This window comes from Pezoporus flaviventris, unplaced genomic scaffold (assembly GCF_033815535.1).
Source record: "Pezoporus flaviventris isolate CSIRO_AGI_PZ_B2104156 unplaced genomic scaffold, CSIRO_AGI_Pfla_v1 ptg000045l, whole genome shotgun sequence".
Lineage (NCBI taxonomy): Eukaryota > Metazoa > Chordata > Aves > Psittaciformes > Psittacidae > Pezoporus > Pezoporus flaviventris.
The window spans coordinates 540411-557926 of NW_026892593.1; the positions used below are offsets into that span (position 1 = coordinate 540411).

At 40.8% G+C, this 17516-nt stretch overlaps 1 protein-coding gene across 4 annotated transcripts in view; it reads left to right on the forward strand.

Moving 5' to 3' along the window:
* Window positions 1-456: 456 nt before the first annotated feature.
* CPM (carboxypeptidase M) overlaps window positions 457-17516 on the forward strand; it is a 31000-nt gene continuing 13940 nt past the window's right edge. Inside the window, exons 1-2 of one of the 4 annotated variants that reach the window (XM_061467122.1) lie at window positions 457-644; window positions 991-1141. In XM_061467122.1, coding sequence (XP_061323106.1) covers window positions 1088-1141 — 54 coding nt within the window. In that variant the 5' untranslated portion in view covers window positions 457-644; window positions 991-1087. Of the gene's footprint in view, window positions 645-683; window positions 838-868; window positions 1142-17516 lie in introns of those variants that run through there. The other 3 variants (XM_061467121.1, XM_061467120.1, XM_061467119.1) reach the window with 3 other exon arrangements.

The window sequence follows — 17516 nt, forward strand, 5'->3', positions numbered from 1 at the left end:
TTCCGTAGATAGAATCCAGCCCTTTCAGTAAGTGAATACACACCTATTAAAAACTCATATTTTTAAAAAAACCAACAATTCCAGGTATATATTTTGATAGATTGGGTGGATAAATTCTCTCGAGTCCCTCTGCACACAGCGGGCTTTGTCTCTGGGCCCCAGGACCACATAGGCACTGAGGAAGAGCAGTGAACAGAGTGGACAGGACAGTTAAAATGGAAAAAAAAAAAGGTGGTGGGTTTTTTTTTTCCTAACAACCCTCCTGAATCGAATCAGCCATCAAAACTCAGAATGGGAACTTTAAAGCCCCTCGCCTCCTTCTTTCTTTCCATTTCCTTCCAGAACCCCTCACGCCCTCCGGGAAGCAGAACGAGGTGAAGCCATCAGGGGCTCTTCACACCGCACCTCCTCAGGACACAGCCCAGCAGCAGGGCCAGCCGGCGGGCCCGAAGCGGCACCGAGCCACCACCAGACGTGCGCTCGGAGCCCTTTCCCTCCCCTCAGCCTACAAGGAGGGACACGAAGAGGAGCAGGAAGAGAAGGAGGGTCCGTTTCACCCCGAGGGGCTGCGGCCTTCAGCGGCGAGGTGACGGGAGCTCCATGCCGCCCGCCCACCGCGCTGACAGGAGCCTCGCGGCGCATAGGTGAGAGCCGTTGGCGAGGAGGGAGGGGTGTGTGCCCCCACACCCGACCCCTGGGCGGGCCGGGGGACCTGAGTGGATGGAGTCCGCGTCAGTCAGGGGCAGGGCGAGGCCGGCGACGGGGGATAGCGGCCCCCGCCCGGCGGTGTGGCTCCAGTTGTGGAGGAGCTGCGGCACCATGCAGGCGGCCGCAGGGGTAGGAGGGGAAAGGCACCTGTTCTCTGTGAGGGGAGGCGGGCTGAGGTGGGAGGGCTCCCTCCGCGGGCTTGTCGCTGCTATGGTGCTCCTGCCGGTGTAGCGGCAAGCCCGCCGGTCCCCTCGGCTGTTCGATTCATCTGCTGCTTTCTAGGACGTGGTGGGCATCCTCTTCCTGGTGTCGGTGGCGGCCGCGCTGGATTTCAAGTACCACCACGCCGAGGAGCTGGAGGCGTACCTGAAGAGAGTTCATGCCACCTACCCCTCCCTCACCCACCTGCACAGCATCGGGCGCTCGGTGGAAGGTAGGGGAAGGGGCAGTGTGGGGGAAAAAGCTTTCTGCTCTATTTAAACTGGGACAAACATGGGTAGAAGTGGCTGCGGTGGCGTTTCGTGGGCGCTTGCTGGCGGCAGGGCTGCTTTAATCCCAAGTGCCGGGTGCCTCTCTGCTTACATCTGTGAAGTTTCCTCTTTCTCCCGCTTAAGCGTGAATAACGAACTCGGATGACACATAGGGCACTTCAGCTAGGGTAGAAGTGCCTCAACAGCTTTTTATTTGAGAATTGGAAACCTCCCGAGTGGCAATTTCAGAAACAGGGCTCTCTTTTAAAGAGTTTAGGATGTTGTGGTACCCTGTTTGCCAAGTGCCATTCTAGGTGGGGCTGTAATAAGAGTGTGTGTTTTCTAACATGTGGCTATGTTAAAAATAACCTCTCTTTTGGCTCTGCCTATTATTCCAGTAAATCAGGACTGGCTAGAAAAAGGATTTCAAATTCCATACTGATATAAGGTCTTATGCATTAAAGGAATAATGGGATTTCAGTCTCAAACCACACAGGCAAATGCACTGAAATCAGTAATTGCCCTTCTGGCCTTATATAGCTATCTGAATTTATTTCTCCATAATACTTTCTTACAATACAGAAAAAAAAAAAACCAAAAAAAAGCTTGTAGTTTAAGATACTAGGAAGTTTAGTGTTTGGTACCATATAAATAGTATGTATCCATCTAGCTTTAAGCAAAAAAAAAAAAAGTAGATTTCAATTTGGGAAAGTAAATTCCTTTGATAGGAGGTATAAAACTAGGCAGGGACATTAATTCTTTAGAAATATCATCTGCTCTTCTAATCCCATTTTGTACCACTGGAAGGTGACAGTGTAGCCTCTGTTATCAAATCTATGCATGTGTTTAAAAAAATCTGCTGCCTTCTAGGTAGATAACTGTGAAGAATGCTAGTAGCTTCTTTTCGTGCCTCCTTCCTTGTGTTAGTATGTATGTCTTCGCATTTTTCTTACATATACTTGTATTTGTCTGCGGCATAAGTCTTAGTTGATGAGAGGGTTCTATTTCAGTGAGGTATCAAACAGCTGTTGTCACTATGGATATGTGATCTTGTCTCTCTGTGTGCGGCTGCACTTGTGTTAGAAAGTGTCACCGTGGGAATACTCCAAGTAGACAAGGAAGCTGTGTTCTTCCTGGTTTCGCCAAAGGCAGGATCATATTGGACTCTGTTAATCATTCACACAGAGGAGGCTAGTCCCTTTAAGTGCAAGCTACCACTTATCCGCATCTTCATTTTCCTACCTTGAGGGGACTTAGCTAATGTTTTAATGATAGGGCTAGATTCTGACTTTTCTGGCAGGAGCTTTGCTGGCTTATCTCCATGCAGGTAGGAATAAAAAACAACCCTTTCATCCAACCTGAGATTGAAATTTTGGCTTTTACATATCTAGACATCTGAAAGTTGATAACATGAAGTGTTCAACTTGTCTGAGTTCCATCAGCAGAAAACTGGAAATGCATCATCTCTTGATTGTAGCTCAGCAGTGTACTGAAACTTCATTCATATTTTGGTTATATTACCTTCTGCTCTGCCAAGCTATGTGAGAAAAGAGAATTGTGTGGGCTCTGCCTTCTGCCAGCTACATGTCACGATTTGTGAAAAGGGATTATTTATGCCTTTTGCATGTCCTGTGTGCCTGCAGTATTCCTCTGAACAGGATAGCGGGCAGTGGGAGCTTTCTTGGTGCCATATAAAGCAGAGTGGCAGTGAAAAATGTTCAGTGCTTTTCTTTTTCCTAAATGTTAAGAGATTCCTACCTCTGTTAAGAAACATGCCTTTAGAGTTCCCTGAAATATGGTAGAGGATTGTGCTAAATCAGGCTCTTTGCTTTGTTGCTCATACTAAAAGTGTGTGGAAACAAAAGTGTTATAAATTTGGTGGAAATGAAGATTCAAGATTGGTAAATGGGCTGAAGTTCTATTCCTTTTTTTTTCTGTGTTAAGCTGACATGAACAAGAATATATGTATGCACTTGCACTTACTGGTATGGGTTTACTAGTGTCCCACTACCACTTAGCTAAACTGTGACAGCAAAATGTACCAGTTGATGATAAACTAATTTAAGTATTTTACTAATTTAAATATTTTACAAAGGCACATAGTGACAGGGCAAGGGGGAAATGGCTTTAAACTGTCAGAGAAGAGATTTAGACTAAGCAAAATGACCTGTTCTAGCTTCTCCTCAGATGTAGTTTGATCATCCTGGTGGCCCTCTGCTGGACTTCATCCTGTGTGATGATGTCTCTATTGCCCCAGGAAACCCATAGCTGAACACAGTACTCTAGATGTAGCTTTACCAATGCTAAGTGGAAGGGAATAATAATTTCCCTCAAGATGCTGGCTTTTCTTCTTGCTGATGCTGAAGCATGCCGGTTGCCTTTTTGTGATGTGAGAACACACTCCTGACTCAGAGTAATGGAACAGGCTGGTTAGGTAGGTTGTGGAGTCTCCATCCATGGAGATATTTAAAAGCCATCTGGACACAGTCCTGGGCAACCTGCTGTAGGTGGCCCTGCTTGAACAGGGGAATTGGATCAGGTCACCTCCAGAGGTCCCTTCCAACTGATTCAGGTTCTGTTGAAAGCCTTGCTAAGGTCAAGACTAAAGAAATAGAGTACTTTCTTCTCTCCCACTAAGCTGGTCCTTTCTGCATGAAAGGTAAGCAGTTGAGTATAATCTGTCACGTGTTTATTTGAGGCAAGACTTTCAAAGCATGATTGATATATGTAGACTATAAAAGCAGTGTACGCAACAGAGTCACTACCAAGAGTCTCAATGAAAAACAAAAGATGCCCAATCTGTTTTGTAGTGGTTTACATTACCATATACAAATTCACTAGCCCTTTGCCAGGTTACTAGGAAGAATGTGTTCTAGACTGGCAATGGCTGGTTCAGTCTCCAGGTCTGTACATTTGGAAGCCATGATCATAGAATCATAGAATCGTTAGGGTTGGAAAGGACCTTAAGATCATCTAGTTCCAACCCCCCTGCCGTGGGCAGGGACCCCTCACACTAAACCATATCACCCAAGGCCTCGTCCAGCCTGGTCTTGAACACTGCCATGGATGGAGCATTCACAACCTCCCTGGGCAACCTATTCCAGTGCCTCACCACCCTTACAGGAAAGAATTTCCTCCTTATATCCAATCTAAACTTCCCCTGTTTAAGTTTTAACCCGTTACCCCTTGTCCTGTCACTACAGTCTCTAATGAAAGAGTCCCTCTCCAGCGTCCCTATAGGCCCCCTTCAGATACTGGAAGGCTGCTATGAGGTCTCCAAGCAGTCTTCTCTTCTCCAGGCTGAGCAGCCCCAACTTCCTCAGCCTGTCTTCATAAGGGAGGTGCTCCAGTCCCCAGATCATCCTTGTGGCCCTTCTCTGGCCTTGTTCCAACAGTTCCATGTCCTTTTTATGTTGAGGACACGAGAACTGTATGTCATCTTCTAAGCTATTATCCTTAACTAAGGGAAGAAGGTAGCCTAAAAAGACAAAACCTGGCTGACAAAACTGAGTGTTATCTGTTTGGCTTTATTTAGTAGGTAGCCTCAAATACCTCAGGTTTTTTATAGGATGATTTGTATGTTTGTGAGAAACCAGATATCATCTTATAAGCAGGTAGGCAGAGATGTGTGGTGGCCCAGAAATCTTAATTCTTTTATATTGTTTTAGATGGGTTGTTGAATAAGCTCATAAAAGATCTTTGGCATGACTCTGTTTTCTAATATACACAGTATCCAACCTCAGTATAGTATGTGCACTTTATAATAATAATAATAGAGGAGGCTGCAGAGCTGTGTCAGTCAGGAGAATGGACCTGGTGTAATCATATTGACCTGTCCTGCCTGATGGCACCCTAGTGAAAAACAGACTACTCTTCAGCGAGCAAATCTTAGTGTGTGCTATCAAAAAGGAAATATTTGATGTCTAAGTATGATCTGTGGCTTTTAACCGCTCAAGATACAGTGCTTTTATCCCTCTTTGAAAGGAATATGAGCATGGTGGAAGGCAGACTTAAAGATCTAATAAATAGACATTTAGGCAAGCAACTTTGAAAGAGCTAAGCGGCTTTTGTAGTAGATATGCAGTCTTTTAAAAACTCTTTTCAGATACACTTATGGATGCAGATAAAGTGACTATAGCTTGGTTTAGATCTGGATTTCTGGTAATCAGGCTGTATTTTTAGAATTCCAGTCAAATTGGAACAGTTGTAAACAACATCCTCAAGCCAGATCCTGCTCACTGAGCAGAAGGTTGTGTATGGCTGAAGTACCTGTCCTTTTCCTAGTGAAGAGCTTCAAAGTTGACTTCATAGATTAACATCTCTGTGGCAGATTCCATCATTGAAGAGACAAAAAGCTAAACTGAGCAGCTCTTAATGTGGTTTACATTAGAAATTTTCAGAAATAGCTTCTTGCAAGAGAGCTCTCCTGAAAGCTTTTAGGTGAGAGCTTTAATTCTATTCTGCTGCTTTATATTCAATTTCTCTGTTGCCCTTGACCTGGCGCATTCCATCCATTATTCTTAAGCACTTTGCTAGTTTTCACTAGTCCACCAAACACCTCCATTTCCCCTTTCTCCCCCTTATAATTATTCAGCTGTCCCTGCTCTGTGAACAGGTTGAAGTATGCAGGTGTGTGTGTTCAGTTTGGGTTTTAAAGTTCATGCACAGACTTCCACACATCTGGGTGCATAGAGGATATGATATACTATGTGGAAGGAGTACTTGGCAGGGCTCCCAGTAGGCCGGCTTTCTCGGTGTGTTAAAGCTCATTATGTCCACTTCCTATCTGCATTCATGGGTTTCTCTTCTCGGTAAACAGAAGTGAATGATGCATGCCCAGGTTTCTGTCTAGTAAGTCGCTGTGACTTCAGTAAATGGAGGGTGCAGTAGGGACTGGGACTTGGGCAGCTCAGTAGGAAGTGTGTGTCTGCCTGTTAATAGAGAACTTAGGCAGTTAACCTGTCTTTGACATCATCCTGCACAAATATCAGTGGAACATGTGCCCAGTATATGCCATGGATTAAGTTATTTCCTGACTTTTCTGATACCGTGTGATTGATACGTTTAGGTGTTTACAGGCAACTATTGAACAGGGGAGTGCTACCTTAAGGGTCATTGCACTTCTCTGAAAATATTTAATAGTAAATACTGTACTTTTCTCCTCTGGATATTGATACTCTGTGAATGTAGCTGGAAAATGATGCTTACCTGGAATTTACTTTCAGGAACTGTTTTTCAGACACTTCATGTGATACAGTGTGGAAGGAGCCTGGGTTACTAGCATCAATAGTAAAATGCACTGTAAATTTTATTGACTTTACATTAGAAATGCTTATATTCTGGATTTTTTACTTTGTTTAAAGTACTAGAAAACAAGTTTTACTGCTGGAGGAAACAAAACTGAAATACATATCCATTAAATGTTTGTAATCTACTGTCATTCTTCTTATCAGGTTAGTTTCAGTGGTCCTGGCACTCTACAGAAATAGAATGAGAAGGTTATACACAGCCCAGTGTACTCTGAAGTAAGTTTCTCAGTGCTAGTCATTATTAAATGTTTGTACAAACTAAAAATGAGTACCAGTGTATTTAGAAAGAAGGAAGAAAGAATGTTGTAAAGAACTCTTTTTGTCTTGAAATAAACAAATTTTCTAGAAGAAAATCCACGGGGAATGTGATGTCTTTAAAGAAAATATTGCAATTATTTTTTTCTTGGCCGCATGATGCGAGGTATATCTGAGTAGGAGAATATTACCTTCTGTTTGTTCCACTTGCATGACTGCTGCAGATAGCTTTCCTCCTGTCTCCAATCCTTGATAATGTCTCCCATTCCTCCTCATCTCTCATCCCACGAATTTCTTTAGCAGTGTGGATCACAGGCTTATCATGAAAGCATGGCATATGTAGATAATATAAAGCATTGAGATTTTCAGTGTTCATTTTTAGAAGCAAGGATGAAGAAGAGATTTCCCACTGAGGGCTTCATGTAAATCATACTAAAGTCACTTGGCTCGAGTCCAGAGTTTCATTTAAAAATGGGCATTCTAAAACTTACTGCGATAGTTGGCTTTACCCATTCTTGCCTGCCTCTCCTGAAATTTCCTCCCGCCCTTTATGTGCTACTTGCTCTCTTTGGTCCCTTTGTTCATTACTATGTTTGGTTCAGTTGTAGTCAGTTCTTGCAGCATATAAAGTCTTTTTGTCCTTGCTGAAGCTAAAAAGTTGAACATTTAACAACATTTCAACATTTAACATTTAAAATGTTGAAACATACTTTCATCTGACTGCATCATCTAGCAATTTAGTTATCAGAATTAGTTCAAGCGGGACTACTGTGTAGTTGAAGAATAAATATAGTCCTACTGCATCAGATCAAAAGTCAATGCCAGTACACAGTTGTATGCAAGCTGGCTTCTGATAGACAAGTACAAAGACTTTTGTTTGATAACATGACTTAACATTGCTTTTTTTTTATCAGCATGGCTATGCAAATAAGTACAAATAACTTATAAAATATGTAGCTTGGTCAGTGTCAGTTGTATAAAAGACTGATATGACGTTACTCTTTGAGGTGCAGTCCACTGAGCATGTTGCTGTTCTCTTGCAGTGAAAATAAAATAATTTGCTTAAATATTCCCTTTATGCTTGCTCTGAATTGGTTGATCATTATTGTGACTTCTATGCTATCTCCTACCCCTAAAAATAATAATGGAAGTATGTTTGAGTTGTGCAGTTTTTACGTACATGTGCATACACAATTTAAATACAGTTCTTCAGAGAATCTTGTAGCAAGGCTTTTCAAACAACTTTTTGAAGGGAACCTATCCTAGCAACATAGATCAAACACTTCTGTTACAAGAATTGTTTTCTACTGCTGGCATCTTTATGTTGTAACTTTGAAATGGAGAGATCTGAGGTATTTAGAAATCATTCACTGTTCCTATGAGCAGCATTTATTTAAAACCAGCATTGCGGGGAAAATCTCTGCTCTCTTGTTTCCTCTCTGTCCCTCGCTTTGTAGTTGTCTAGTTGTAGCATATATTTGTCAAGCTTTTTTTTTTCAGAGCAGTAGAGGTCTTAAGCCTGAAGCCATCCTGTTTTCCCTCAGCAAGACTTTACAGCTTTCCATGTTTGTTTAGAAGTAGACAGAATTGACAACTGGATATTGTAATTAACACCAGTGAAGTTAGCAATGCTGGGGAGCTTGTGTAACAGAATCAGCAATTGCAGCTGGTGGGTGCAACTTGATTCTTGCCTAGCTGGTGATGGGAAAGTAAATATATAGAAGACTGTTCTGTTACCTAAAACCAAACAAAAAACCTATTCCAAACACCCAGACATGAAGCTCAGGATACTTGGAATACTGCACAATAGAGAAAGATTAATTACTGGGGTCTTCCCCCCACCCTTACTTCATATAGGATGCTGCTTCTTGGGGCACTGTACATAAACTTTTAGCCATGTGAGTAAGAGGTGTGATCTTGAAACATGGCTTGTGATCCTTCTTATAGCTCGTAACTGCGCTAACAATTTGACTCGAACTTATGTACTGCTGATTGCAGGGGCATATCAAACCTGTATGCTCACTTTGAGTTGCTTTCTATATGTAAGTCAGTGTTGACTTACACTGGTCCTAAGAATTTACTTCCTCAAACTGCTGTTTTTTCAGATGCTGGGGGTAGCACAGGAAGAGTGCTAAAGAAAAAGAAAACAACCATTAATCAAGAGATGGCCTTCAGTCTTTGGGCCATGCTACAGGGCTTGTATTTCTTTAGGTATAGGGGAAATGGGGTGAGTAACAGTGTCAATGTTCAGTGGTATGGGTTGAATGGCCCTTTCAGTACAATATTGCTCATGTAAAAACAAATTCTGACTGCAAACTTAGAAATAAAACTCATCCTGTGCCTGTATCACCCAGAAACTCAATCCGTTTTCATTCTTCTCTTACTTGAGGAGAGCACAGTAACACACTCCTCCTAACCCACTTCAGGGGATGAGTCTTTCTAGTAAAGTTCTTCCAGTAGCTTTCTAGTCACTTTCTGCAAAAGAGCAGTGTGCCTTTCGCATCCCTTCTGGATAGCCTTTCTGCCTAGGAACGCTGACTGTAGATCCTTCCAGCTACCTGACTCTCAAGGTAGCCTAATAATAGCTTTACTGTATGTAGCTATGGTATGGGATACTGTGTTCAGCTGGTTCACATAAGTACAAATGGAGACCTCCTTATAATGCACTAATTAGTTGATAGGCAAGATGTCACTTCTTTCCCTGAAGCATTTGGTCCTTAGGCAGTTGTTCTGTGCATGATTTTGCATAGAAGAGAAATCTAGTTTGGTTTGGCTTTCTTAAAGGCTTTTTCATTGAATGAAAGCTGGATGTGCACATGACTGCTAGTGTTGCTTTCTGAACTGTTATGAATTAGGTAGCTACTGGAGATGAAAACAAAATGCATAGGGCTGGCTATAGTTCTTCTCCCCTTCCAGCTGAGATATTACTCTCCTTATAAACCACTCCTCCTCTGGCACAGTGACTCTTGTAATCTATATAGTGGCTCAAATGTGAGGAAGAGGTCAGAGGATGCTTCGAAGCAGATGATTCTGCACTTTGATATCTAGGGCTTACTTATATTTATGGGAAAGGTCAGACTATGGCAGATAGAGTTATTTAACTAAATTACCATAGCTGCCGTGTAACATGCTGAGCTCACAGGGGATTTAGGATAATTGAGTTACATTTCCTGTTTGCTCCTAGCCAACGTGTTCTACATCCATTGGTCTTGCAGTTATCTGCATTTAAGTATCTTAGGCAGATCTGAAAAAGTAACATTTGTCCTAAATAAAATAAAACCAAACTATGTTCTCAAGAAATACAGTCCTACTGCATCAGTTCAAAAGTCCAGTCTGGTCCAGTATTTTTTTTCCTAGAAAAGCTGGAGGAAATTCAAGGAATAGGGTAGGCACAAAATGCTACTTCCCAAGTAATGTGCAATTTGGCTGTTTCTGACAAAGTTTCATAATTGTGGTGGACCTAAAGTAGAGTTTAGTACATCGTTGCATTAGGCTGATCTCAAAATCCAAGAGAAAACAAAGGCCACCAGAGCATGCTCTTTGCAGAGACAAAGGACTAAGCTACTGTTTGTAGGTAATAACACTGTCTGAATTTTAGTTATTTGTAAACTATGTGTTTGCCTGTTGCTTATCTTAAAAGGCAGTTGCTAATGTTTCAAAGGAGACATTTTGTGACCCATTTTACAAGAGAATCTGGAAGCAACTGGTCAAACTAATGTAGCCTGTCAACTAAACCAGAAAGATGATGTAAGGATTGGATTCTTTTAGAAATGTTAAGAAGCTGCTCACTTTACAACTTGCTTGCTTTACAAGTAATCATTCTGCTCATGATGATCCAATGGCACTACTGTGAATGAGTAATATTTATTTATTTTATGGATACAGAAGCTTTCCTGAAAATGACTTGATGTGTAGCAGTTTCACACCTTTCTCAGAATATAAAGGACAGATTTCTAGAACTAGGTTTAAAACCCCCATGGTAATAGAAACAAGAGTTAGTGGAAAGGAAAAATAGACTATTCGGTTTCTGGGAGTGAATATGAAACCAGTTAGTATAAATATTGGGAAAAGCCTTTTCAGGATAATTCTTTGTGTCTGGTGTTCTCAGTGAGCAATACTGGCTAAGATTAGTGTGTATTTTAAAAACAGTATTCCCTTCTGAGTTGTTCTTATTTGGATTTGTAAAATTTATTTTTATTTCTAGATTTGTGTTCAAATAAACCATAAGGTGCTATTGTAGAAAATGCTTTGGAATGGCAATTTTTAATGTTTTTATGTATAAAGTGTGCCCAGCTTGATGGCAATTTTTAATGTTTTTATGTATAAAGTGTGCCCAGCTTGATTATGAGAACTTGGGAATGGAACAGTTCAAGTCATGTATACATAGGAAAGAAAGGGTTGTTCTCACAAGTCCTGTGAAAGTGTCTAAAGCAGTAATGTATGTCCCAATTGACCAAAGATTTGTAAACCTTTAGAAAGATAAGCAAGCACATGAACCATGAACTGTTTTGACTCACTTCCTTTCTCAAGTGCTTTGGTTACAAATAAACACTGTCTAGGCGGGGGTTGAGAGTAATTTGGTTATTTCTTCAGTTCTGCTGGTAAGGTAGTGACCCTAAATTGAATAGGCTGGTATAGTCTTTGGACATAGATAGGTGCTTATTAAATTGTGGGAAATAGTTGGGTTTGTTGTTTGGTTTTGTTGTTTTGTTTTTTTTTCTCTTTAGAGAGAGGTAGCCTTGTGCTTGTGATAAGGGATACATGGGAAGGGACCGGAAGTATTAAGTTAAGCAGTGGCCCCAGCATAGTTACTGTGTCAGTGGTAGTATTGGCTGAGATGGAGCTGTCTTTGTTAGCAGTCAGGAAGTTGACAAGTGGAAATACAGAGCATAGGATAGACCCAATGCTATGAAATAAAACTAAAAATGCTACACAGGTACTGTACCAATTGGTCTCTCTTGCTGTTTTCCTCGGACAAGCATTTGCTTATGATTCGTGCTTATCAATGATCCTAAAAACAACAGTGTAGTTAGAGTAGCTCTTGCTAAGTATAATCTCTTTTACAGTCTCTTCATTAAGCAGATTCTTGGGGTACAAAACAAGTACTAAAACCTTTGCTCCCCTCCATAAATAGGAAATCTTATCAGTTGAGGAGGGAAGGCATGGTAGGCCTGCAGTCTAATGTTACCATGAGCATCTTTGGTTTGTTTTGCTTAACTATGCAGCATGCTGAATATTGTCAGATATGCCTGGTTAACATGTGATTTATCTGTATCTCTTTAATCTTTTACAATACCTTGAAAACTTTCTTGATGTCCTAGTTTTTCTTGGGGTATCAATTTTGTTCATTAGTAATGATAGGCCAGGCCAAGTTTCTCTGTCTCGGTGGACCATGAGAACCTGGTATATTGAAAGTGAGGATAAACTCTCACAAAAAGAGCTGATGTAGTACAGTTGTTCATACGGATGTATATCTAATCCCAGTTTTCAGGTATGTAGTTTATTCTGAGTATAAACCAGACATCTCAAGTATCTGTTTTCTGAGCAGAAACAGCTGCCTTTTTTTGGCTGACAACATACAGAATTTGTATCCCCAAAGGGTACATATATATTATTTATCATAATCTGGAGGCTGCTTTACTCAACAGTCTGGTTAGATTAAACTTGTGCATTTGCGCATGTTTGTGAGGCCACTTCTGCAATGCTACTATGTCAGTCATTCTGATTAAAGATTTCTGGTTATAAAAAGTGTTGGTAACTCAAATTCTGTTAGAATATGAATCAAGCCATGTGTGCTGTTGGGCAGTCTCCGTGCAGAGGACAAGTTCCAAAATAGCTTTAGATTTTCCAGCTTGAATTGGTGATGGCAAATCAGAGTACCACAGGGCAAGAATGTTGTGGGTGCTTGCTTAGCCAGTGAGTGAGGATTGCTCCTGAAGTCCTTCATTAGTTGTGGTAGCGTTTTGCTGAAAGACAGCATTGTCCCGCTGTTATGGAGAAAGGAACACCTTGTCTTCGTATTGAAGCTTGGAAGTACAATACTGCCTGAGCTTTGCAGGGCATACAAGAATAAATTATATGAAAAAGTAAAAGCCAAAAAAAGGTTTGTGTTATCACTGAAACAGACTTACCATGGATATGATTTAAAAGTTAGAAGTGATAAAGCAGGATTGATTTCTTCTTTTTTTTTTTTTTTTTTTTCCTTGCAAGATGAAGACCTTCATGTAGTAACGAGCATAGTCTGACTTAGACTTAGAACATAGGTATGTGCAGGGAAGATACCCTGGCATAGTTCTGTAATAAAAAGAAACTGTGAAGATTCCTTAATATCTTGCATGGCAACAATTAACCTAGATTTACACTAGTATTACAAGTAGCCAGCAAGGATGGGCTATCCCAAGTCATAGCAGAATATGTTGCCATATGAAGTCAGCATGTTTCTGACATCAGTATGCATTGTTGCAGTGGATTAAAGAGTGCATGAGAGATTGTGGGAATTGGGGTGTATCTACAAAAGTATTTATCAAGGAGTGGCTCTCATGCCACCCTGTCTCTCCACAATGTTTTGTATAAGTAATGTAGATGTTAGTTATTTGCATTGTTTCTTTCTTCTGTCAAACCGTAATTACATACTGGCTGCCCTTGCAGTGGAAGCTGTTATAAAAATCAGCTGGTGTATTTCACTACTGTTACTTGGTGTTCTCATCATAGAATCTAGGCTGAAGATCTGCTTGTAAAGGAATCGAGCTGGATTGACACAAGCTATGCCTATGGCATATCCACTATCTTCTTATGTTCTCATAGAATAAAAACTTGCCTGTCTGGTCCCCCTTCTTATTTTGCACTACTTTGAGTACATGCTTTGGGGCTCAGAAATTTATATTTTGTGTGGAGCACACTGGAATGAAGCCCTGATAGGATGAGTTCACAGTACTCAGTAGCCAATACCAACCTGAAGAATAATGATAAAGCTTTTAAGTTGTTTACACTTTCTATTTAATTTCTCTGCCTTTTTTTCTTACTACTAAGGGGGCCTTCCCTACAGCTTAGGGCCGCATCTTTCTGAGTCGTGTACAAACCACCCTGGTAATATGCTACTTGGCCTGTAGAGTTTGTTGGCAAACATGGGATAAGTAAGAATAAAAAGTAGTAAGCTTTAAGAAAGAGGATAGGAAATACAAAGAAGTAAATTGTTGTGGCTTGTGTCAAACCTCATAAGTATACTTTTTTGAGGTCATTACTTTGATTTGGTATAATGTCATGTTGTGGTTTTTTGGGGTTTTTGGTTTTTGGTTTTTTTTCATAACCTAGCTTTGTGTTTTATAGGTAACATAGATGGGATCCCAGTAGATTGATATCTGAGGCTTGCTTGCATTTAGACATCTATCTAAACCCTCAATTTTCTAGCCAGTGTCAGAGGAAGTTTTGTATGAGCATGTTCAGTGCTGCACTGTTCAAATAGGTATTCAGTCAGATCTGGAGATGGAGTAAACTGGTTTTGATGCTGTTTCCCACAGCCTTCTCCTGGACAAACTGGCAAGATATAGGTTGAATACATGGCCTATAAGATAGGTAGGAAGCTAGCTAAACAGCCACACACATAGGGTGGTGATCAGTTGTTTTTATTCAGGCTGTAGCCTGTTGTAAGTGGGGCCCTTCTGGGATTAATACTGGACCCTACACTGTTGAACATCTACATAAATGATCTAGACGATGGAAATTTTTTACAGTGGGAGAAATCATTCATTGGAACAACTTCCCAGGCATGTGGTAGTGTCCACATCAATGGAGGTTTTCAAGATGCAGTTGGACAGAGTGCTTGATAATCCATCTAGGCTTCCTTTCCCATCAAAAGTTGGACCAGATCTTTTGAGGTCCCTTCCAGCCTGAGCTGTTCTACAATTCTGTGATTGTTTCTATGGTTAAGTTGTTCTGGCACCTTACATTCTAATGAGAGGCAATCTTTCTTCCTTTTCCCTCTGTTCTGTGCCTTCCTATGGAAGGACTGCCTCAACATGGATCAGCATCGCTGCAGTTCCTACCCATGAGCAGCATATAGCTGGCCCAGGGGGACTGTAGTCAGCCTATTGCTTTTTCTGTGTAAAAGTAGGCCTCCATGCAAGTTTTTGAATGAGTAGCCTGTTCTGAGTGGTACTGAGAGTGGGTCTGATGCATTGCCCAGTCATTTGACTGAATTTCCTAGCCATAACTTTCTTTGATAAGTTTTTTTTTTTGTTTGGTTGGTTGTTTTTTTGTTTTGTTTTTGTTTTGTTTTATAACTGTAGCTGTAAATAACGAAGTGAAGAAAAGCAGAAATAAATTTCAGAACAAGACAACGGGAGTGTGATCCAGACTGCAACACCTGCAAACTGATTTGGTCTATTTCCCACTACATCTGAAGATTGATTTCAGTTCTCCATGTTAACTCCCAGTTTTCATGTATCTGTTTAGAACACTGATACTATGCCATGAACTGTGCCACTACTAGAAAACTTTAAAAAAAGACTGCTTATTCCACTAGAAATTGTGTGGTCTAGCTCTGTTGCAGTACCAATCTTGTTACTTGTCCTCAGACACGTGGTTAGAAACACACACTTGTCTTGATTACTTGAACTACACTTTGCTAATTAGTTGAAGCAAGTTCTGGTTTGGCAGTAAGAAATGTCTTTTTGGTATACATTCAGTTGATTCAAAGAACAGGAGGCAGGTTAGCTGTTCATTCCAGGTACAAAAACAAAGTTATCTAGGCTTTACTGATTAAAGGAAACTATCTAAAGGCTGAATCTTTTTATATGCAATAAATCACTGCTGTATGGAAAGAAATTTTATGTCATCTCTTGTAGGTGCACTATCCAGTACTGCAGGCTGAGCAGACCCAGGAATTTATTTTAATTTTTAATGGCAGGTTTTAATACTTCTCATAAGCTGGAAATGCCAGAAAATAATTGGTGTCTTAGTTCATGGGAGTGTTTATCATGTAGATGGCCCTGGCCCTCACACAAACTATAAACAGTTTAAACACTCATGCTGAAAAGACTGATTTAAATCAGCACTTAATGCTAGTCTATACTTAGCTCTTCCTTCAGTTTCCCATGAGTGCAATTTCAAGTGGTAGCAGCAGGAATGAGCACTGCTGATGGTAAAGCATTGGAAATTTCTTAAAATTTGAAATCAGAATACAATATTACTTGCAGAAAGTCTTAAATGATGGAACTATAGCATTTTAGCTGTACTCAAACTTTTGCTGCTTTAGTGTACATACAGTACAAAATTGGTGCTAGTACTGCTGAAGGTAAGTGGCTAAAGACTATGGCACTGTTCTATGCTGGTTCATGAGATGGTTCAGGAAGTCTGTGTGGAAGGGATGTGTTACTGATAGTAGTTGGATTTGAAATAGCCCTTATGATCTGCTAATTTTTATGTCCCTTTTTTTGGTGAGATAAGGTGCTTCATGTTTTCAGGACTGCTATATTGTTTGGCTGCTGTGATTAGATAATTAGGTGTGGAAAGGTAAGACTGTCAGGTCTTCAATATAGGTCCTTTGCTACCTTAATTTTATAACTTCACTGCTGTCTTTTAGACATTGGATGTGCTCTTTGGTCTGCTGAATCCCTAGCTAGGGAAGCTGGACACTGTAGGTTTGCAGTAGCCAGTCTTGAGCTGTTGGTGGAAAGGCTGCAATTGCAATGGTAAGCAGGTATGTTCCTCTTGGTGCAGTACTCCACATGGCAACTGACAAGTTGGGAACTAAGGAGGGATGTCTGAGATTTCCTTCCAGCAGAGAGGGAAGGAGAGCTGGGCATAGTGTCTTAGAGAAGGGCATAAAGACACCAAGAAAAGACGAAAGTTCTAAAATGAGGGGATCCTGAGACCACTTCTTGAATCTGTCTGCTCTCAGTGCTCTCTTGCTGCTTCTTGAACCTAAGCCTGAGACTGATTCAACCTCTTAAGTGAAAATTTAGTTTGGCAACCAGCCTCCAGTTTTACCTGTCTTGCACTTGTTTCAGTGCATTTTGTAGTGTGCCTTCCGTCTTCAATGTTTTTCTCCCATTCCTGAAGGTACTGCGGTTGCCAGCGTATATTTGCTTTACTTTCTAGCTATATGACTGGCGCTCTGCAGCTGTACCATGAGCATCATGGCTCCCACCTCCAGGAAATTGTTACACTCTAGAGTTTTACTGCAGATTTGCAGATTTCCACAAAAGTTTTATAGTACTGCATATAATGTAGCACATACATAACAATGATGACTGGCCTCCTCCGAGATGGCTCCTGGGTCTCAGCAAGGCCTGTGTGAGAGCTGGGGACAGGAAATGTACATGCAAGGCCTGAGTGTTAGCAATCCATAGGCTGTGATTGATATTACCAAGGAACTGGTCCAGTTTCATTACTGCCATCTACTGAAATGAGAGCTTTCCACCTCATTGAGCAGACTAGTGGGAAGCACAGTTTTGCAGATAGGATCTGTAATGCTACAATATCACAAAAAATAATGATCAAAAATGCCTCCACCCCCATTAAATAAGGACTTCCAAACTGTATGTGTGTTGTTACTCAAAGTTCAGCTTCCTGTGCAGCTTTTATTGTCCTAACTAACACTCTTCTGTAGCTATTCTTTCCCTACTGATTTTTTTTTGTTTTAATATATCTGATACAGCTGTGACCAATGCCTCCTGTTTTCCAAGCAATAACTCACAAATGTGCTTAGCTTTAGCTTTTTTGGTGTTGTCTTTAATACAAAAAAAATATTTTTACTCTGATAATAAAAACTTGG